Consider the following 22,530-nt stretch of genomic DNA (forward strand, 5'->3'; position numbering starts at 1 on the left):
AAGATGCATATATATATATATATATATATATATATATATATCTATTTATTTATTTAAAATCCTCTGGACCACTTCTACGAAAGTCGAAAATAATAATGAAAAGTATATTTTGACTCTTTGTAATTTTAGAAATCTATAGGACTTGAAATGGTTGCAATATGAGATCTCTAGGTTAATCAGTGAGTTTCAGTTTAAATCCATTAATCGATCTAAAGATCTCAAATTATAATAATTTTATGTTTTGTAAATTTCTAAAATTGTAAGGAGTCTGAAGGCTTCTTTTTTTTTTAATTTTTTTTCCTTGAGCCTATATTAAGCTTGATATCTCCCCATATCGTGCTCAATGTAGGACTGATATCTCCCCATATCAGGTCCAACGTGGGCCTGATATGGGGAGATATCAGACCCAACAGAAAGGAAAAAAAATATTTTTTTTTCAAAATCTCTGACCACCCCAACGAAAGTCAAAAATAGTAATGAAGAATATATTTGGACTCTTTTAATTTTAGAAATTTACAGGACTTAAATGGTTGTAATATGAGGTCTTTAGGTCGATTAGTGGATTTTGATCGAAACCTATTTATTGACCTAGAAATCTCAGATTGTAATCATTTCAGGTCTTGTGGATTTCTTAAATTATAAGGAATTCAAATATATTCTTCATTGTTATTTTCGGCTTTACTAATGGTGGTCGAGAGGTTTTGAAAAAATTTAATTCGTATTGAATAAAATTCGATAGGTGAAAAAAAAGAAGAATAAAATTTGATTATTTTCTACTAGTGAAGAGAGAGAGAGAGAAAAAGGGGTTGTATGTAAACATAATTATTAGAAGGATAAAATAAAAAGATTAGATATATTAATGCCAGATGGGATCCTTTAGACCTCATTTTGCGGTCCAGATGATGGATCACAAGGATGATTAATCTCTTTGAATGAATTTTACCTGTTTAACCGATGAAGTACATTTAAATGAATCAATAAATGAAGTAATCCAATTTTTAAATTGTAAAATATGATTCAAAGGATCTATCCTCGGTTAATGCATCCTTTGATAATTATCAAAGTGTGATGTACCTTTTATTCAATTTAAAAAATTAGGTGTTGGTTTTGATAAATTATCGTAATATAAATTAAGAGTAATATATTTTTAAATGGATAAAGTAAAATATAAGATTTTGTAAATGAAAAATTAAATTAAATTAAATTAAATATACATGTACTTTACCGTAGAATTTGACATTTTAATTTATAAAGATAAGAACTAATTATTGGACACGCAAATAAGTAAAAGAAGCTGAGTGACAACACTGCTACGGACCCGTGCCCTCTCGGTTGAGTCCGAGTCCGAGTCCGAGTCCCGGTGAAATTCATGATAGTGTCGGCGACTCACTCGAGTCGGTGAATTGGCGATATTATCCCCGCTCGCTGCTATCCCCTCGCTGCTCGCTTGCGCTCGTCCAGAACCCTACGCCAAAGTCCAAACCCTAGCGGAGAGGGGAGAGTCGATCTCTCCTGTTTCGTTGTCGATTTGGTGCGGTAACAGACGCAGCGATGTGGAGCGGCGGCCCTCCGTCGTCGTCTTCGTCACAGCCCCCCATGGCGCCGCCAGGAACGGTGCCCGGGGCTGGGATCCCCCCTCCCCAGCCCCCGCCCCCGGCGGTGCAGCCGTCCTTCAGCATACCGCCTTCTCCAGCGGAGCTGGAGGCGCAGCTGGTGGAGAAGGCCAGGAAGTGGCATCAGCTCAACTCCAAGCGGTATGGCGACAAGAGGAAGTTCGGGTTTGTTGAGACCCAGAAGGAGGATATGCCTCCCGAGCACGTCAGGAAGATCATCAGGTTATCCGCTTTTCTGGGATCATTTTGTTGTTTCGAACTCCGCCTATGAAGGTGTAGAACTCTTGTAAAAATTATTTTGTTTTGCGACTGTCAACAAATAGGTTTCTGCTATCCTTTTGGAACTCAGATAATTTTCCATAGCTATTTATTAGTTAGTTCTTGATTGCTATTATTCCTTCTAAGCATGCTTGGAGAACTTGTGCATGTCTTTTTGTTTTTTCTTAAAAAATAAATTCATACATGTTCATCAATATACCCATTTTAATCATTCCCTCTTCCACATATATACGTGCACCTATAAAGCTGTTTGGTTTTCAACTTGTAAACTGTGACTGAGAAGGTTCACATAATTTTTTTCTTTCACTTCTATTCTATTGTTGGATTGGTTACTGAAGTTCGAATTCCTTCCCTTTCAGCACATAAATGAGGTATTTGAAATAATTCAAATTTTGTCTGTGGACTGCATCAGTGAGTTATCGGCTCACACGTCCAGATCTTTTGTCATAGTACATTGGAAAGCCCACATTCAATTAGTCATGTTCTTTTGAGACTAAGTTTGTGTATTTTTTTGATCCCTGACATTACTAAAGTAAGCTTCCAAATGAATCTGTTTTCAAGTCAATGAACTTCCTCCCTTTTTTATACACAGAGATCATGGAGACATGTCATCGAAGAAATATCGCCATGACAAGCGTGTATACCTTGGAGCTTTGAAGTTTGTACCTCATGCAGTTTATAAATTACTTGAGAACATGCCTATGCCATGGGAACAGGTACTTCATCGTATGACTTGTTTCATGTTTTGAAGTTTAGGTATATTCTGCAGCATCTCAACTGAACAATATTTTTTTTGTGGTTTTAGGTTCGCAATGTGAAAATTTTATATCACATAACTGGTGCAATCACATTTGTGAATGAGATACCTTGGGTGGTTGAACCTATATACTTAGCACAGGTATGTGCTTTTCAGTTTTAACTAGCAAGATATTTCTTCAAAAATTTTCTGACTTGACAGGGTTTACTACCTTAGTTTAGTTTTGGAGCTTATCATACATGTCTAGCAATGTCCAAATTCCTATACATATTATAATAGACAAAAAAAACAAGTAATTGCTGTCAGATTCTGTTCAAAAGCTTAGTTAGGCCCGTTAATTCTTCATAATTTATTCCCTACCAGACTGCTAGTGTATTCTTTCATTTAAAAAGTTTTTGCCAGTTATAATATCGTGATTTGTTTATTCTTACCTTTATAGTGGGGTACAATGTGGATCATGATGAGAAGGGAGAAAAGAGATCGCCGGCATTTTAAAAGAATGAGGTTTCCTCCTTTTGATGACGAGGAGCCTCCATTAGATTATGCAGACAATTTGTTGGATGTAGAACCCTTAGAAGCGATTCAATTAGAATTAGATGAGGAAGAAGATGCTGCTGTGCATACATGGTTCTATGACCATAAACCTCTTGTAAAAACAAAGCTCATAAATGGTCCTAGTTACAGAAGGTGGCATCTGTCACTTCCAATAATGGCAAATCTGAATCGGCTTGCGGGACAACTACTTTCTGATCTGATCGATCACAATTACTTTTACTTGTTCGATATGGAGTCATTCTTTACTGCTAAAGCACTGAACATGTGCATACCTGGTATGTGTCTCTTTGATTTGTTGTGAAAAGGTCTTGATTGTTATATTATCCTTTTTTGCATCTTTTGAAAAATCAATTTGGTCCTTGATGAGATCCCACACTATCAGTTTACTGTTGAAGTTAGCTGTTATAAAAATCAGTTGTTTAATTATGAATGGTTATTTACTTATCTGTAAGTTTCTCATCATTTACCTCTCATAGTTGATACTAATAGCTTTGTTGACTGCAGGAGGCCCCAAGTTTGAGCCATTGTACAGGGACATGGAGAAAGGTGATGAAGATTGGAATGAATTTAATGACATCAATAAGCTAATCATTCGCCAGCCACTTAGAACAGAATACAGGATTGCATTTCCACATCTGTACAACAATAGGCCAAGGAAAGTCAAGCTTAGCGTGTATCACACTCCCATGATAATGTACATAAAAGCTGAGGATCCTGATTTGCCTGCATTTTACTTTGATCCCTTAATTAACCCAATATCTTCAGTCAACAAGGTTGATCGTCGGGAGAGGAAAGTACAAGAAGAGGATGAAGAAGAATTTTACCTTCCCGAAGGAGTTGAACCTCTTCTGCTTGAAACACAATTATATACTGATACAACTGCAGCTGGTATCTCATTGCTATTTGCACCGCGCCCATTTAATACCAGATCTGGTCGCACAAGACGGGCTGAAGATGTACCTCTTGTGTCAGAGTGGTTCAAGGAGCATTGGTAAATTGATATGTTACTGAATATATTGTCTATTATGGTTGTATTGATTAGGATTTGAAATTGTTAGTTTCATGTCTAATGTTACTTTTATTTTTGTAGTCCTCCATCCTATCCAGTTAAAGTTCGCGTCAGTTATCAGAAGCTGCTAAAATGTTTTGTCTTGAATGAATTACATCATCGACCTCCCAAGGCACAGAAGAAGAAACATTTGTTCCGATCTCTGCAGGCTACTAAGTTCTTCCAAACAACAGAACTAGATTGGGTAGAAGCAGGTCTACAAGTTTGTAAACAAGGTTACAATATGCTTAATCTCTTGATTCATCGGAAAAATCTCAACTATCTTCACCTTGATTACAATTTTAATTTGAAACCTGTAAAAACGCTCACCACAAAGGAGCGCAAGAAGTCACGGTTTGGAAATGCCTTCCATCTGTGCAGAGAAATTCTTCGTTTGACCAAGCTTGTAGTCGATGCTAATGTCCAGTTCCGTCTGGGAAATGTAGATGCTTTTCAATTAGCTGATGGATTGCAATACATTTTTTCTCATGTTGGTCAGCTGACTGGCATGTACCGTTATAAGTACCGTTTAATGAGGCAGATCAGAATGTGTAAAGATCTGAAGCACTTAATCTACTACCGTTTTAATACTGGTCCTGTTGGGAAGGGACCTGGTTGTGGATTTTGGGCTCCCATGTGGAGGGTATGGTTGTTTTTTCTTCGAGGTATTGTACCATTGCTGGAAAGATGGTTGGGTAATTTATTAGCTCGCCAATTTGAAGGCCGCCATTCAAAGGGGGTCGCAAAGACTGTTACAAAACAACGAGTTGAAAGCCACTTTGATTTGGAACTAAGAGCTGCTGTGATGCATGATATTCTCGATGCAATGCCTGGTAAGCCCATAAACTTTACGTTTTGTATCTGGGTTTGTGCCTACCACACACTACATTATTTTGTTCTCCATATTGTGCATCCTCTGTTGATTGGTTTGGTAGCCATGAACTTGCATTTGTATCCTGCAGAGGGCATTAAGCATAACAAGGCAAGGACTATCTTACAACATCTGAGTGAAGCATGGCGTTGTTGGAAAGCCAATATCCCATGGAAGGTATGCTATTTCTAACAGTGTGACAGTACCTTTTCTAATTGTCATTATTCTTGTTCAGTTGCTTTTGCTTTGTTTGCCTTATATGTTAGTCAATTTCAGGTTCCAGGTCTCCCAGTGCCAATTGAGAATATGATTCTCCGATATGTAAAATCCAAGGCAGATTGGTGGACAAATGTTGCTCACTACAATCGTGAGCGTATTAGAAGGGGTGCAACTGTTGATAAGACAGTTTGTAGGAAGAACCTAGGAAGATTGACTCGGTTATGGCTAAAAGCTGAGCAGGTAAATGAGATAGAGTTTGTTACACTTTCAGTTGAAGAAGCGATCAGTATATCTTATGCTTGCCAATTCAGTATATCTTATGCTTGCCAATTCACAGTCACGTGATGATTGTCTGTCACAATTTGTCCATTTTCCCTTTTTTTGAGTCCATCTTGCATCATCAGACACCTAACTGAAATAAAATAAATACAACAAATATAATTAATTATATTTATTTTATGATTCTTATTGGTATAATCTCAACACCTGTTTGACAAACCATATCCTTGTTATTCCAGGAGCGACAACACAACTACCTGAAAGATGGACCATATGTCACCCCAGAAGAGGCTGTGGCCATCTATACTACCACAGTTCATTGGTTGGAATCAAGGAAGTTTTCTCCTATTCCATTTCCACCATTGTCCTACAAACATGACACCAAACTCCTTATCCTTGCACTAGAGAGGTTGAAGGAATCTTATAGTGTCGCAGTTAGATTGAATCAATCTCAAAGGGAAGAATTGGGTCTTATTGAGCAAGCATATGACAATCCCCATGAAGCCTTATCAAGAATAAAACGTCACTTGCTCACTCAGCGTGCATTCAAGGAGGTAAACCCATCAATTTCAATATTATTATTCCTTTTTCCCCATTTCTGAGATTGCTGCTCATTTTGCAATATTCACAGGTTGGAATTGAGTTCATGGATTTATACAGTTATCTGATTCCAGTTTATGAGATTGAACCTCTTGAAAAAATCACAGATGCATACCTTGATCAATATTTGTGGTATGAAGGAGACAAAAGACACCTATTCCCTAACTGGGTCAAGCCTGCAGATTCAGAACCACCACCACTTCTAGTATACAAATGGTGCCAAGGTATTAATAACTTACAAGGCATATGGGACACAAGTGATGGTCAGTGTGTGGTGATGATGCAAACAAAGTTTGAGAAGTTTTTTGAGAAAATTGATTTGACTATGCTTAATAGGTAACATTTTTTTTTTCTCATATTTTTTATCTGACCATGCTTTCAGAGTTTTACTTCATATGTTAATTGTATTATGTTTGATCCTGTTCATTCTTTACAGGCTTTTGCGCTTGGTTCTTGACCACAATATTGCTGATTATGTCACTGCCAAAAACAATGTTGTGTTATCATACAAGGATATGAGCCACACCAACTCATATGGTCTTATTCGAGGCCTGCAATTTGCTTCCTTTGTTGTGCAGTATTATGGGCTTGTGCTTGATCTATTGCTCCTCGGTTTAACCCGAGCCAGTGAAATTGCTGGTCCTCCTCAGATGCCCAATGAATTCATTACATATGCAGACACCAGAATAGAGACTAGACATCCTATTCGGTTATATTCCCGTTACATTGACAAAGTACACATACTATTCCGATTCACACATGAGGAGGCACGAGACCTAATTCAGCGGTATCTAACTGAGCATCCAGATCCAAATAACGAAAACATGGTTGGATATAATAACAAGAAATGTTGGCCTAGAGATGCACGGATGAGGTTGATGAAACATGATGGTAGATCCCCTTTGCCCATCTTCATCATTTTGTTCATATCTTTTGCTTCTTTTTCTGTTTGACGCTCTGTTATATTTACATTTCCCCCTCAATGAATTCATTTCATCATTTTATTTGTGAATTGCAGTCAATCTTGGGCGAAGTGTTTTTTGGGATATGAAAAATCGGCTTCCGAGAAGCATTACAACATTGGAATGGGAAAATAGCTTCGTGTCTGTTTATAGCAAGGACAATCCCAATCTCCTTTTCAGCATGTAAGAATGTTTGTTTCTTCTCTTTTCTTATTATACTTTATGACTCATACCATGGATTTCTTTCTATTGTATGGTACTGTACTTTGATCAATTGATCTCTACATATGGGTGTTGCTGGGCCCAAATTTTCTAGCGTGTTTGTTCTACAACTGTCTTATCAAGCATCTTTAAGATATTACCATATTGGCTGGCAATTGTGCTTAACATTTTTAAATTTGCTTTTTCTTTAAAGTGTTCTTTTTTGCTTTCTTTTTTTGAAGTCGCATCCAAATGCACATGAATTTATTATGTTCACATGAAGTATTTGCATGTTTCTACTAATGCAAGGGATGTTGATGATTTTTTTTTTTTAAAATTTTTGGGTGTTCTTTTTTATTCTCAAAGTATTACAAAATATTATGTACCTAGTTTTCGCTTTTAAAGTCCTCTTCTGTTGTTTAATCTGAATGTTCCTTTCTAATAAGATTTATTTATTTATTTTTCAAATTTGATGATCCATTTTTTAACTACCAAACTTTTAGTTGAGACTCCCTTCAGTTTAGTAATTCTCCTTTGTAGTAGCTAAGTTTTTAACAATACTTCGTCCTTTTCATTTGTCATTCATAATGTTCTCCAGGTGTGGATTTGAGATTCGAATATTGCCTAAAGTAAGAATGACTCAAGAAGCTTTTAGTAACACCAAAGATGGTGTTTGGAATTTACAAAATGAACAAACCAAGGAAAGAACAGCAATAGCCTTCTTGCGTGTTGATGATGAACACATGAAGGTATTTGAGAATCGTGTGAGGCAGATTCTTATGTCATCAGGTTCAACAACTTTTACCAAGATTGTTAACAAATGGAATACAGCTCTTATTGGTATGCTAAACTATTGTCTTTTTTGCTTTACTTATTTGGCAATTAGATTATACTATTTAGTTGTTTCATTCTTTTGATAGGTCTTATGACATATTTCCGAGAAGCCACTGTGCATACACAGGAGTTGTTGGATTTGCTGGTCAAATGTGAAAACAAGATACAGACTCGTATTAAAATTGGATTGAACTCAAAGATGCCTAGCAGGTAATCACTATGTCCAATTTTGTGTCCCAATATGATATATTTTCTATTGCATGGTTGAGTTTAATTACTTGCATTCCACAGATTTCCTCCTGTTATCTTTTACACACCAAAGGAAATTGGAGGCCTTGGGATGCTTTCCATGGGACACATATTGATCCCACAGAGTGACCTAAGGTATAGCCAACAAACTGATGTTGGAGTGACACATTTTAGGAGTGGTATGAGTCATGAGGAAGATCAGCTTATCCCCAATCTTTACCGCTATATACAGGTTCTTAAACCAACACTGTTGTGTCATTAATTTATAGTTTTAGAATATACCCTTGCTAATTCTAATTTTGCTGGTTATCTTTCAATTACTCAGCCCTGGGAGAGTGAGTTCATTGATTCACAGCGTGTTTGGGCTGAATATGCATTGAAGAGGCAAGAAGCACAGTCACAAAATAGAAGATTGACGCTTGAGGATCTAGAGGTATTTTTCATGATTGTTGAAATTGGAGAAATGGTGTATGCTTGGAATCTTTTAGAAAGCCTTTTTTTCTTGAACATCATTTAGCTGTGAGACAAATGGAGACATTTAATTGCTTTGAATTAGTTGATTCTTGTTATATACCCCAAATATAGTGCCTAAATCTTCTATCAGTGAATGAACTTGATAATGTCACTTAAACATGATTTAAATGTTAACTTGATATATTATCATGTGGTGAAAAGGTTGTGAAAAATATTAATATGTTCTTGTTATCTGTTCTCTGAGCATTTAGTGGCCTACTGGTTTTACATAAAAAACTAGCAGTGTATGTGCAACGCTTAGTAGAATTTGCAGGGTAATGAGGAGTTTGAAATTGCTTCATTTGGTACAATTTTATAGTCATCCTTAACTGTCTGTTTGTCAAAATTTGCCATCACAAGCAAATACACTTTTGAGACTTTCTCTAATCACAGATGCTTTGACTATAGCACATGATTGGCTGGTTTAGTAACATTGTCTAAAGAGAAAAATCTACTCGGCATGTTGTTTCGCTTGGGGGAGTTTTCTAAGTCTGTGTTTGCCATGGATCTCATCCAGTTCAGATATATGTGATACAGTTCATTCTTTATCTGTCCAATTCTCCTTCACCACGGGCCTTATCTTTGTCTATTCTTGGGTTCAGGGTGGAACATAAATAAACAATAGTTTTCTGCCCAAGATCATTGTTGATTATTATTCAGATATACTTCAGCTAGTATTCCTATTTGCTAATACAGTATTAATTTGAAGGTCTGACAATAAGTATTTATTATTTTAGGATTCTTGGGATAGAGGCATACCTCGAATCAACACCTTGTTCCAGAAAGACCGCCACACATTAGCATATGATAAAGGATGGAGGGTTCGTACTGATTTCAAGCAATATCAAGTTTTGAAGCAGAATCCATTTTGGTGGACCCACCAGAGGCATGATGGCAAGCTTTGGAACTTGAACAACTATCGTACTGATGTTATCCAAGCACTTGGAGGAGTGGAAGGAATCCTGGAACACACTTTATTTAAAGGGACATAGTAAGTAAAGAAATTGACATGTATGCAAAGATTATGTTATATCTGTATCTCTGTATCTTAAGACTGATTTTGGTTCTGTTTCAGTTTCCCGACCTGGGAAGGTCTCTTCTGGGAGAAGGCATCTGGATTCGAGGAGTCTATGAAGTATAAGAAGTTAACCAATGCACAGCGGTCAGGTCTGAATCAAATTCCAAATCGTAGGTTTACTTTGTGGTGGTCACCCACCATCAATCGTGCCAATGTATACGTCGGCTTCCAGGTCCAACTTGATCTGACAGGAATATTTATGCATGGGAAAATTCCTACCTTGAAGATATCTTTGATTCAGATATTCCGTGCTCACCTTTGGCAGAAGATCCATGAGAGTGTTGTTATGGATCTTTGCCAAGTTTTGGATCAAGAGTTGGATGCATTAGAAATTGAGACTGTGCAGAAAGAGACTATACATCCAAGGAAAAGTTACAAGATGAACAGCTCTTGTGCTGACGTTCTCCTCTTTGCTGCACATCGATGGCCAATGTCCAAACCAAGCCTTGTTGCTGAATCTAAGGACGTATTTGACCAAAAAGCAAGCAACAAATACTGGATTGATGTGCAACTTCGTTGGGGGGACTATGATTCCCATGATATAGAGCGTTATACTAGGGCTAAGTTTATGGACTATACAACAGACAATATGTCCATATATCCATCACCCACTGGTATATTTTGTATTGGCTCCATTTAGAATTTCATAGTCACAAAGAACCTGTTAACTAATGCTATGTTTTTGCAGGAGTTATGATTGGACTGGATTTGGCATACAATTTGCACTCGGCCTTTGGCAATTGGTTCCCTGGGTCAAAGCCTTTGCTAGCTCAAGCGATGAACAAGATCATGAAGGTATAATTCTGAGAAATAATCCTCCATATTTGTTGACTTCCAATTTTCTTATTTTTGTCATTAATGCAGTCAAATCCAGCTTTATATGTGCTGAGGGAACGAATAAGGAAAGGTTTGCAGCTATATTCATCTGAGCCAACTGAACCATATCTCTCATCGCAAAATTATGGAGAGATTTTCAGCAACCAAATCATATGGTTTGTTGATGATACTAATGTGTATAGAGTAACAATACATAAAACTTTCGAGGGAAATCTCACCACTAAGCCCATTAATGGTGCTATCTTCATCTTCAATCCAAGGACAGGACAACTATTTCTAAAGGTATATTCTTTTTTTCTACTTGTTTAAGGTAGCTTGAGACTCTTGCGAGCTGGCAGGATTAAACAGCTAGTCTCATGCAGGTCATCCATACAAGTGTTTGGGCTGGGCAAAAGCGTCTTGGACAACTGGCCAAGTGGAAGACTGCAGAAGAAGTAGCAGCTCTCGTGCGGTCATTGCCAGTTGAAGAGCAGCCGAAGCAAATTGTTGTCACTCGTAAAGGAATGTTGGATCCTTTAGAAGTCCATTTGCTTGACTTCCCCAATATTGTAATCAAGGGTAGTGAACTCCAGTTGCCTTTTCAGGCTTGCTTAAAGATTGAGAAGTTCGGTGATCTGATTTTGAAGGCTACTGAACCTCAGATGGTTCTTTTTAATATCTATGACGATTGGTTGAAAAGTATTTCATCCTACACTGCTTTCTCCCGGCTTATATTGATATTGCGGGCACTGCATGTTAACAATGAGAAAGCAAAGATGCTCTTGAAGCCTGACAAGACCATTGTCACTGAACCACACCATATATGGCCTTCGCTGACTGATGATCAGTGGATGAAGGTAGAATCTGCAGTTATTTTCTAGTACCTATTATTATTTCTATTCCCCAATAATTTTAGCTTTTACTAACCTCAAAACTGGTTTCAGGTTGAAGTCGCACTTAGAGATCTCATACTTTCTGATTATGCAAAAAAGAACAATGTCAATACATCCGCGTTAACACAGTCTGAAATACGAGACATAATATTGGGTGCAGAGATAGCACCACCCTCACAGCAGAGGCAACAGATTGCTGAAATTGAGAAACAGGTTTGCATTTGGTCCAACCGGCTGCGACACTTTTTCCATGTTATTCTAACCTTCCCTTTTGTTAATGTAGGCTAAAGAAGCTAGCCAATTGACAGCAGTTACAACAAGGACGACAAATGTTCACGGCGATGAGCTTATAGTTACCACAACTAGTCCATATGAGCAGCAAGCATTTGGTTCCAAAACCGATTGGCGAGTCAGGGCCATTTCAGCTACAAATCTTTATCTTCGTGTTAACCACATTTATGTGAACTCGGATGATATCAAGGTATTAAATAGGCATTACAATATTTTATCATTGCTGGCTACAGATTTATTATTCAGGAATTTAATTGGTTTTTCATTGAGCAGGAGACTGGATATACTTACATTATGCCTAAGAACATATTGAAGAAGTTCATCTGCATAGCAGATTTGAGAACTCAGATTGCTGGTTACCTCTATGGGCTGAGCCCTCAAGATAACCCACAAGTGAAGGAGATCCGCTGCATAGTCATGGCACCGCAATGGGGAACACATCAGCAGGTCCACTTACCATCAGCTCTACCCGAGCACGATTTTTTGAACGACTTAGAACCATTGGGATGGATGCACACACAACCTAATGAGCTTCCTCAGCTATCCCCACAGGTCAATATTGCTACTTCTGTCTCTCGATGAAATATGTTGGTTTCATGCTCCTTATACATACCTTTTCCTTCAGGATCTGACATCTCATGCTCGGGTACTAGAGAACAATAAGCAGTGGGATGGTGACAAATGTATTATTTTGACCTGTAGCTTCACTCCAGGTTCCTGCTCCTTGACTGCATATAAGCTCACTCAATCGGGGTACGAATGGGGACGTGTCAATAAGGACACTGGAAGCAACCCCCATGGTTATCTACCTACACACTATGAGAAAGTGCAAATGCTTCTGAGTGACCGTTTCCTAGGATTCTATATGGTAATGAATCTCTCCTGCCATATCCTAAAATTATGATTCATTTTGGAGATCTTTGATAAATCTGAATACTTGAATTACCCTGGTTATTTGGAAATCTCAGGTTCCAGACAATGGTCCATGGAATTACAACTTCATGGGAGTAAAGCATACCGTGAGCATGCGATACGGAGTGAAGTTGGGGATACCAAGAGACTACTACCATGAGGATCACAGACCCACACATTACCTTGAATTCAGTAATCTTGAAGAAGGCGATACTGCATTGGCAGACGCAGAGGATAAGTTTACATAGTTTAGTTGTTTTGAGGAATATGTACCTGGTACTTGAAATGGACATGTAGTTTGATGCTACTATGATGCGAGCACTTGATGGATACAGTTTGATTTCCACATAATCCATCTCATGTTAAAAAGGGGCCTCTACACTTGAGATGCCATGGTGACTCAGCGTTGAAGCTCCGTTGCCAAAGATTTGTAAGTTAGATATCCTGTTTGCTTCATTATTATATTTAAAAGCAAGGCTTACTGTGTATAATCATTATTAGTTTTTGTCATCAACTTTTTTTTTTGCCAACTATATGACGATTAGATTTAGTCTTTGAAGTTGTAGAATGAGTATTTACAAAATGCTCCTCTATATTGGTTGCAATCGAATCATCCTCTACTAATCTAAGAGAAGTAAAATAGATTTAGCTACGTAATTTCTTTACTAGGCTTAGTGTATTAATATTTTTTTAATTATTATTGAAGCGTATATCAATGTCACAATAAAAATATAAAAATCTACTATTCTTTCTATTATGAAAAAAAAATCTTCCTATAATTTTTTTTTTCACACGCCTATATTTAGAGTGGTCTGATTCGTATTTACTAATTTCAAGAGAAAAAGGATGTTTAAAATTTCACGGCTTTTAAAATAAAAACCTCAAACTTCATGTCACAATGATAACAGTTTTTTCAATTTTACAAAGCTCTTCTTCAAGATGTCCTTAATTCTTTAAAAGAGGTATCCTCCTCCCTTTCGTAAAAAAAAAAAAAAAAAAAAAAAAATATGAGTGTCACCCAAGATATAAACACACGAAGAGTTTTAATTACTTGTAAGGTTAGATCGGATCTATTTGTTGACTTATTTTAATGATTGATAAAAAATTTTCATAGACCAGATTAATCATCTCCTATTTTTTTTTTTTAAATACTCCTGAGGTATGGTGCAGTGGTCAGAGGCAGGGTATTCTCATGCAATGAAGATTCGATTTTCACATTGGACATATTAAATGTCCGTGATATTCTAACTACTAGTGATGCTTGGGCATCAAGAGTCACATGTGCTTCTCTATATTACTTTATGTGCGGAGAGTGGGCACACCTCCAAGATTAATTGGTACAAGTTGGATACTTGGACAAAAAAAAAAAAACAGTCTTCAATGGTCAATGTTTCCCTTCTTCACTTTATTTCTTAAAAGCCTGATTCTTTCATAACGCCCGTAGAATTTGAACTATTGGTGACGTTGGACTTCCTATTAAGATCCATTTATATGTTTTGAATTTATTTGATGGACGATTCTAAGACTAGATCGTTCACTTTCAAAATTAGATGAATCATGAGAGCTCACAAACCTCAAATTTGGGACCTTAACACAACAGCTTTAGGTTAGACTTATTATCTCACAACACTTGCAAGTAGCCATATTAAACATAAACCATTAACTAATCATCAGTACAACAATTTCAGCTTCCAAACGTTCATAAACATGAAAATCCACTAGGACAATCACGAAAGAATGAAGAAAAAATGAAAAATATTTTAACTAATCTTCTTTCAATTTCAACCATTTATTTCTTTTTATTAACATTTTCCTTTTATTTGTATGCCCTTCATTTACAAGGCCTAGCGCAGATAGTCAAACATTCATAAATGTCCTATTTCATGATTGGATCTTTCAACCAATCGATAATGAAAACTATTAAGAAGAATAAGTCATCGAGGTTGAACAAAGAGAATGGCCAAAAATTCAAAATTAAAGACCAATTCTTCGATGAAGTCAAAGTCACAATTTAAATCTCAAGATGGGCTCCGTGCTTGTAGGCTGCGGAGAAAAAGTCAACGACCGTGTTCATACTCAGCGTTGACTAGGCGTAGAATGGTCCTCCACTGCGACGACCATTTCCGGATGGCGAAGGCGACCACGTTCCTCCTAGCTGCGATGAGCCCCGACCGCATCTTCATCGTCGCGCATCTCCTTTTCCAGATCGTCGTAATCACGCCGGCGGTCGCTACCGCCTGCTCGATACCGCGGCCGCCGCTGTTGCTCTCCTGGATTTCAACTTCGTCGATAGCAGCGACGATCCTCTGCTCGTCGTCCGGTCCCTCGTCGACGGGCTCTACGTTCATCGACAGCTGGCCGCTCCGGCTCGCCATCAGCCGCTCCGCGCACTCTGGCGTCACTCCGGGGCACCGCTTCACCTTCACTTTGAGCAGGTTGGGGCATCTGCTGACGAAGGATTCCATGCCTTGGTCGGAGACAGGGCACCCATTGATGCAGAGCTTCTTCAGCGAAGTGCACTTGGCGGCGACGCAGGCGATCTCGGCATCCCCGACGGTGTCGCTGCCGCAGAGCGCAAGGCGCTCGAGGGAGCCGCAGTTGGTCGCCACGAGCTCCAAGCTCCGGATCGAGGGATTGACCCCGACGAGGACGAGCTCTTGGAGGCCGACGCAGCGTCGGGCCACGGCGGCGAGGCCGTCATCGCCGATGCGGTCCGCCTTCCATCCATCTACGTGGAGCTTGCGGAGGCGGGGGGAGCATTCGGCCACAGCGGCGACGCCGGCGTCGGTGCATTCCGGCGTCTTCACGAGGCGGAGGAACTCGAGGTCGACGCGAGCTGATAGAGCGATGAGGCCGCGGTCGCTCACCTGCAGCCGCTCGAGGTGGAGCTCCGCGAAGCCGGGCACCTTGCCGGCCATGGCTTCCAGGAGAGGGTCCCAGTCACCGGAGCAGCGGATGAGCTTTAGCGTCTTGAGTTTGGGGGAGCTGGCGATGAGCGGCGCGAAGCACTGGGCGTTATATAGATCCTTGAGGCACACGGTGCGGAGCGTTGTAACTCCGGCGATGGGGCCGGAGATGGCAGCGGAGTCGTGGAGGACGCGGAGGTGCTTGACGGAGAGCTCCTCGAGGAGGAGGCAGCCGCGGAGAACCAAGTCGATGCCGTTGGCGCCGAAGCAGCAGGAACTGACGGAGAGCTTCCGGAGGTCTGGGCAGTGACGGGCGACGGCGTCCAAGCCGGCGTCCGTGATATCACGGCAAGAGCGGAGCTTGAGGCTGACCAGACGGGGGCAGCGTGAAGCGATGAGCGCCAGGGCCTCGTCGCCGACGCTCGCAGTGCGGCGGCTGCAGCGGAGGGAGAGCTTGGAGACGGCATCGAAGCGGGCAAAGAGCGGGGGCACGGCCTGGAGGAGCGAAGGGCGGGCGTGGAGGGAGAGGCGGGCGCGGCAGCTGGCCTCGACGAGGAGCCATCGACGGCAGACGAGGGAGCAGGTTCGGCGGTCGGCGGCGGTGAGGGAGCCGAAGACTAGGGCTAAACACTCGTCGGGAAGGTCGTCGGTGAAGTCTCTAGATTGGGAGAGGGTGAGGAGGCGGGAGGATGCTGATTGACCCATGCACGGAGGCGTAAAACCCCGAAGCGGCGGCCGGAAGGAGGGTGGTTGATTCTCGGGCCAATTATCAGATTTTACAGCTGAAAGCGGAGCCATGGGTTGGATTTTAAACAGGAAGGCCATGGCGACCGAGGAGTTGAAGTTGGAATTGGAATTGAGCGAGTCAAACAGACTCGAGCGTGCAATCAGCCAATCACGCGTTCGGTCATAAGCTCGAACAATTTTTCACTTTGCCTCTTTTAAGTTTATTAATATTTTCACTTCGCTTAGGATAGTTTAAAAAATATCAACTCAGTCCCTATATTTTCCATTGAATGTTTAGCATCGCCGGGTTTTGCCTCTTTTAAATGTATTATTTTCGAACTTTGTATTTTTTTTTTTTTACTTCGAAGTTCAAAATAAGGCTCTAATATCATGGACTTCGATATCATTTATCAAATAGAAAATTGAATAATCTCCCAATATAAACATATAAATTGAACATCTATTTATAATCTCCCAATATATCCTAAACTTGGTACCACTCCACTGAATAAGTTCTTAACATTTAGGTTAGTAACTCAATTGCATTTGGGCATTGAACAACCAGTCAATCATTCCATTTCTTACATGAAGAGTCCATTGGATGATTCCTAGGGTTGTGGAAGTCAAAATCATGGTCTTCCATGGGCTCGTAGTCTAAAGAATGACTAGTCTATATATGTATCAGAGTGATGATGATGTTTAACTGTGGTTTTCCCACCAAGACCAAGCTGGGCCTAAGCTCTTGATAGTGTTTGAATCTGTGAAGGGATCAAACTTTGGCAGAATTTCTTTTCCTTTCCTTATGCATTGCTTTGGCTTTGAATACTTAAATGACTTTGTCAACACATTTCTTTTGTGTAACTTAACGTGAGAATCAGGGTGAGACCTCTCAACTAGTTGAGTTCCTTGTGTTAAGTAGTCAAAATATAGAACAAGTAGTAATACCTTCTAGGAACTTGTACAATCAATTACTGCATCCTGGAGGAGCTTCAATCTCTGCATCTTCACAAGTCAAATTTGAAATATCAGATATGCTGGATATTAACAAGCACACTTTTTTTTTTTTTTTTTGCCTAAAGCTACATAAAGAGTTTCATTGTCAAGTTTTCGTTCCAGTTGCAATGGGAGTATAAAATGGTTCGCTTCCGAAAATACACACTTCAAAATTTTCTGAATAATTTGTTATCCTCCTTACAGCAGATCCATATTCAAGAAACACTGAATCATCACCAGTTACTTGTCTGTGTGGGGGTATAGAGTCAAACAGACCAAAAATTTATCATTCAGAGATGGCACAGTTCCCATTCTTCAGGCAAGTGATAAGCTAACCCTCATCGGATTGGTTCCACGAGGAGTCAGAATTAGGAGCAGGATGGTTTGGAGAAGTTAGTGCTGAAGATCGACCGTCATGCTCATTATTGTTCACATTTTGCTCTCCACTGGCAACTGTAGAAGAATTGAGCTGATCAAGTCCTTTCAGGACCCTAAGGGATGAATTGTTTGATGCGTTCCATGTAATCCCTCTACCATCTCTGAAAGGATATGGTTCTGATGCTCCTGGCAGTGAGTACATGGCTATAATCGGATGATCGAATTTGCATGTAGCACCATATTTGCAATTTCCATAAGTAGCATAGTGTTTGCATTTAGGAGAATCCTTTACGAATGATTGATACGTACATGCATTTAAACAAGGAAATTGTTCAGTTTCTCAAATAGAACATAAATAAATAGCACAATTCTGAAGAAGAATTACTGGTCTAAGAGGCAGCCCATAGGGTCCAATGATGCAGTTAGCCACTTGGGTTGCTCCGTTAGGGTGATTATATTTACAAGAACTACCATACATGCAAGTCCCAGTCTTCAAGTAATATTGGCAATCTGGTTCATCAGGTCTCTCTGGAAAGATACCATCAGTGCTCGAACCTGGCTTTGCTTGATTATTCCCAAGGCTGCTTATAGAGGAAACAGTTATAGTGCTGGGTGCCTGTTTGACATGGTGCACATGGTTAAGTGTTAATATCATACTATGATGAGAAAGTTAACGACGAAAGGATGATACTGCAGCAAACAAAAGGAAAAGGAAGATGGAAAATGACATATGACTTCATGGTAGACACAAGCATATATGAAAATTAATTTATCCAAAGTATTAGTACTGAGTTGCTTGAAACGACGTCAGTACGCCTTCCTATTTAGTGTGCATGAAGTCACAATCAATTGTGAATGAGGATACCGCTACCTATAAATCACACGTGAATTTTCTGTCTCTGTAAACCACAATTTGTAGGCTTGGGTAAACAAATATACATCTTGTATAAGTCTATTTAAAGGAAATAACATATTTACTAGAGGACGAGGCAAAATAACACTGCAAACAGAAACCTGACATGAACACAATGTAATTGGAAATTTGTGATCAAGCAAATATACTGAATCTGAATATTGTCATTAAAGCTCTATGCACAAACTGGTAAAGTTACAAGGGTAAGGAATCTCTAAATCAAGTTAAACCATGATAGACTAGTCACAACATAAATTAATAAAAAGAAAATTTATTCAAAATCAAAGAGATAGATATGGATGCTTTAAGTCTCAAATATTAAGCACTCAAATTCCAATTTATAGTGAGATTTAAGACCAGTGGATGTAAGTCTAGTAATTCCATAAACTAGGTGCTAACCACATATGTGCACCAACCCTGCTGGATAGGCATGGTGGTTTGGTTAGTTGGAAGCACATGCGAACTGTAAGCTGGAAATCCTTCGATATAAGAATTAGTCACATAAGGATTCCATGATGTAAGCCATGCAGAATATCCACCAGCCAAATGTAGACCTCCTGTAGTTGCAGAGTATCCAGAATAGCCGTAGACTGAAGGCCCTGACCCAGGAAATATGGCTCCAATATTGTTAAGCTGAGGGTGATCATACTTGCATGCCATTCCAAATTTACAAGATCCGGTTTTCAAGAAGTAAGAACATGACTCCATATCCTGTTAAATCAGGTAAAATACAGCACATAAGTTCATTAGTCAATTAACTAAACTCAAGTTAATTTGATAATGACAAAACCGAAGGTTCAGAAACATTAATCTGTCAATTTCAAAATCTAGAGCCACAATAAAAAGATGTTACTACCTTGCGAAGTGGCAGTCCGAAAGAATTCAAGGGAGGTATCTGGATTGCATGCTTGTCTTTTGGATGATGATACTTGCAGGTTGTACCATATTTGCAAAACCCAGTTTTGAGGAAAAACTACAAGAACAAATTCAAAAAACCAAATGAAAATACAGAAATGGAAAAAAGAAACCATATTCTATCTGATGCACCAATAACAGAAAAGGAAAAAAGGATGAAATTGATTCGGCATATCAGTCTCTGAAAACCCCTAAATCCACTTGGTTCATCAAGAGGGGAAATAAAATGGTCTGCGAAATCAAAGACAACTTTTATGATCTAAACAGATTTTTCTTCAAATTTTTAGACAAAAAATTTACTTTGAAAAAATGCTTCTTTTTAAAACAAAAGAGAGTGTATAAGATTAAATGATATCAAGAACTTGCTCCTCTACAGACAGATTTTTCTTCATTTCCAAATCTTTTGTGCTTGATTTTGGTGTTTGAAATCGATCGTATCTAGAGAACTCTACCATTTGGTCTGTCTCATCAATTAAAAATCATTTCCAGGGGCATAATTAAGTACTAGGAGGATAATTATCTATTACCATAAGAATTTCTTATGATTATTCATCAAATATCAATTTTTTGAAGATGCATCTAATCAAAATGAATGTTCTTCTAGACATGGAATCCATAACTAGCAACCATAAACTCATAGTTATGATTTTAAAATAATCAAATATAATGTGTTTGAAGCATCACATTCAATTCCAATCCAATGAATTTCGAAAACTGAGCACATGAAATTAATCGGCAGATATATGTAATGAATATGGAAACCAACTCAGGTGATGTTTGCAGAAGAAATCAAATTCAATTACAAGTCCAAGGAATTGTAATTTAGTAAATGAGGAATATCTGTGTATTCCATAGACAAAGTATATGAAATTACATATATGCAAACCATTGTGCTTGTGTGTGAATGAAGAAAATATGATATGTGTTTGTGCAATCACATTGCGGTTCCAGTCCAAAGAATTGCAATTTAGCAAATGGAGTAACTACTGCAAATTTCATAAACCAAGTGCATGAAAATTACATGACAGGCATGCAATAAAGAAGCCAACAATCTTTTTTGTGCATGCGTGCGTGTTCTCATCTCCTAGTAGTTTACTGTTATGATAAGAAGTAAACAACTTGACAAACAAACAGATGTCTTATAACTCACAAGTTGAAATTAAAAAAAAAAACAAAACTTTTTATTAGAATTGCACAGATAAGAAGAACCTGGCAGTCAGGTCGATCCTCCCTTTGGGGCAGTTCATCACTATTCTTACTTTCCTGCAACAAAAAATAATCACATATTATCGAATTAACTTACTATTGATTGGTAAAGAAGGTTTTTGATTGCTATCACCTGTTCTGTGGAAGAAGGATGATTATACTTGCACTTGCTTCCATAACTACAAGAGCCGGTCCTCAAGTAGTACTTGCAATCAGGTTCTCCAGGGCGCTGAGGGTAGGGATTCGGACGACCATCGGCGTCGTCCTTCTCGTCCCCCTCAATCTTCAAATTCTTCATCGGCTCTGCACCCGAAAACAAAGCCATCAAATTTGTACACACTGATCCAACGAAAATCAAGTATCACATCATCTCTAACTAGATTTCACGTGGGCAACTAGCTTTCCCCCTTTATCTATATATATAAAAAAGCTTTCCCTAAAAAGAACCAAAACGGAAAGGAACCAAAAACTAACCTTCGCGGTCCTCAGGCGAGGCATTGCACCGAGAGTCGGAGGGGGAGTTTGCCCTATCGCCGGTCATCACGTTGGTGATCGGCTAATTCAAGGTGCTTTCCTACTGCACCGAGATCAGAACCGACGGCCAAAGACAAATCAACTCCTTGCTATTCGAAACCCCAACTCAGATCGCCGATTTCCACCTCGAAGCCCGAGAATTGGAAGCGGGTGATCGGAGGGCGAGGGAGCAGCTCTCCCTCAATTTATAGATCTACCGATCGAGAAATCTTTGGCCTGCTTGATTCAAAATATTCGATTCCAAATCGGCTCGGAGGAGAAGAACGTCGCTGTCGCCGAAGCTTTTAATCGCGGAGTGGGTTATTAATCTCGATTAGGACGACGTCATTAAGCGAAGATTACCGCAAAGTCCCGCGCGAATCCATCGACCGCCTCGCCCGCAGGATCCGCTGTCCCAGCCGAGGCACGCGGCCCAACTCTCTCGGATCCCGCCCCCGAATCCGACGCACTCGCTTTTCCGCCGAAACGGCAGATCGACCACTCAGTGGCGAAGAATGCCGTGTCGGGTCCTGGAGAGACAGCGGATCCTGGAGGAAGCAAATCTTCTAATAAATGAAAGTGTCTACGAATAAGGAAGGAGATATCAGAATTATTTGTTTTTTTTAAAGGCTTTTTTTTTTTGAGAATTTTTTTGTAATTATTTCTTGAATCAATTTTCTTGTAAAATTGATTCAAAGGCGGGGGATGGAAAAGACTGGGAATTTATCTGATCGGATCAACGCAGAAAAAGATGGATGGAACAGAAAAAACTAAAAAAAGAAAAAGTAAAAAGTAAGTGTTCTCTTTCTCTGATTCTCCTGACTTCTTTCTTTCTTCTTTCTTCTTTCTTCCTTGACTCGATAGGAAGGAACATTTCTAGATGATGGAGTCTAAACGCAAATCATCTTTCACATGGAAGTATTCAAAAGAATAATAAAAAGATTAGAATTTAAATTTTTAAGAAATTAAATATTTTTAAAAATTAATTTTGAATTTGCACATAATATGTA

The 22,530-nt window shown here is 39.2% G+C and overlaps 3 protein-coding genes across 3 annotated transcripts; 1 reads left to right on the forward strand and 2 right to left on the reverse strand.

Moving 5' to 3' along the window:
* Window positions 1-1,427: 1,427 nt before the first annotated feature.
* Window positions 1,428-13,464, forward strand: LOC121976723 (pre-mRNA-processing-splicing factor 8A). Its single transcript, XM_042529023.1, has 26 exons — window positions 1,428-1,835; window positions 2,485-2,608; window positions 2,698-2,790; window positions 3,089-3,479; window positions 3,709-4,195; window positions 4,295-5,085; window positions 5,215-5,300; window positions 5,400-5,582; window positions 5,861-6,175; window positions 6,253-6,557; window positions 6,658-7,112; window positions 7,240-7,366; window positions 7,983-8,224; window positions 8,305-8,428; window positions 8,510-8,699; window positions 8,793-8,900; window positions 9,718-9,971; window positions 10,056-10,672; window positions 10,747-10,853; window positions 10,923-11,177; window positions 11,258-11,731; window positions 11,819-11,980; window positions 12,051-12,248; window positions 12,332-12,610; window positions 12,684-12,926; window positions 13,027-13,464. The coding sequence occupies exons 1-26, from the start codon at window positions 1,552-1,554 to the stop codon at window positions 13,216-13,218; spliced, it is 7,086 nt and encodes a 2,361-aa protein (XP_042384957.1). The 5' UTR covers window positions 1,428-1,551; the 3' UTR covers window positions 13,219-13,464.
* Window positions 13,465-14,768: 1,304 nt separating this feature from the next.
* LOC121977968 (F-box protein At1g47056-like) lies at window positions 14,769-16,867 on the reverse strand. Its single transcript, XM_042530365.1, has one exon. The coding sequence runs from the start codon at window positions 16,699-16,701 to the stop codon at window positions 15,028-15,030; it is 1,674 nt and encodes a 557-aa protein (XP_042386299.1). The 5' UTR covers window positions 16,702-16,867; the 3' UTR covers window positions 14,769-15,027.
* A 175-nt stretch (window positions 16,868-17,042) lies between these two features.
* On the reverse strand, window positions 17,043-21,833 carry LOC121976724 (zinc finger CCCH domain-containing protein 5-like). Its single transcript, XM_042529024.1, has 7 exons — window positions 21,482-21,833; window positions 21,141-21,310; window positions 21,011-21,064; window positions 19,743-19,859; window positions 19,286-19,597; window positions 18,359-18,589; window positions 17,043-18,259 (listed from the first exon to the last, which is right to left on the reverse strand). Exons 1-7 carry the CDS (start codon window positions 21,546-21,548, stop codon window positions 17,927-17,929), a joined length of 1,284 nt encoding a protein of 427 aa, XP_042384958.1. The 5' UTR covers window positions 21,549-21,833; the 3' UTR covers window positions 17,043-17,926.
* Window positions 21,834-22,530: the final 697 nt, after the last annotated feature.

This window comes from Zingiber officinale, chromosome 4B, assembly GCF_018446385.1.
Source record: "Zingiber officinale cultivar Zhangliang chromosome 4B, Zo_v1.1, whole genome shotgun sequence".
In the NCBI taxonomy this organism is placed as follows: Eukaryota; Viridiplantae; Streptophyta; class Magnoliopsida; order Zingiberales; family Zingiberaceae; genus Zingiber; species Zingiber officinale.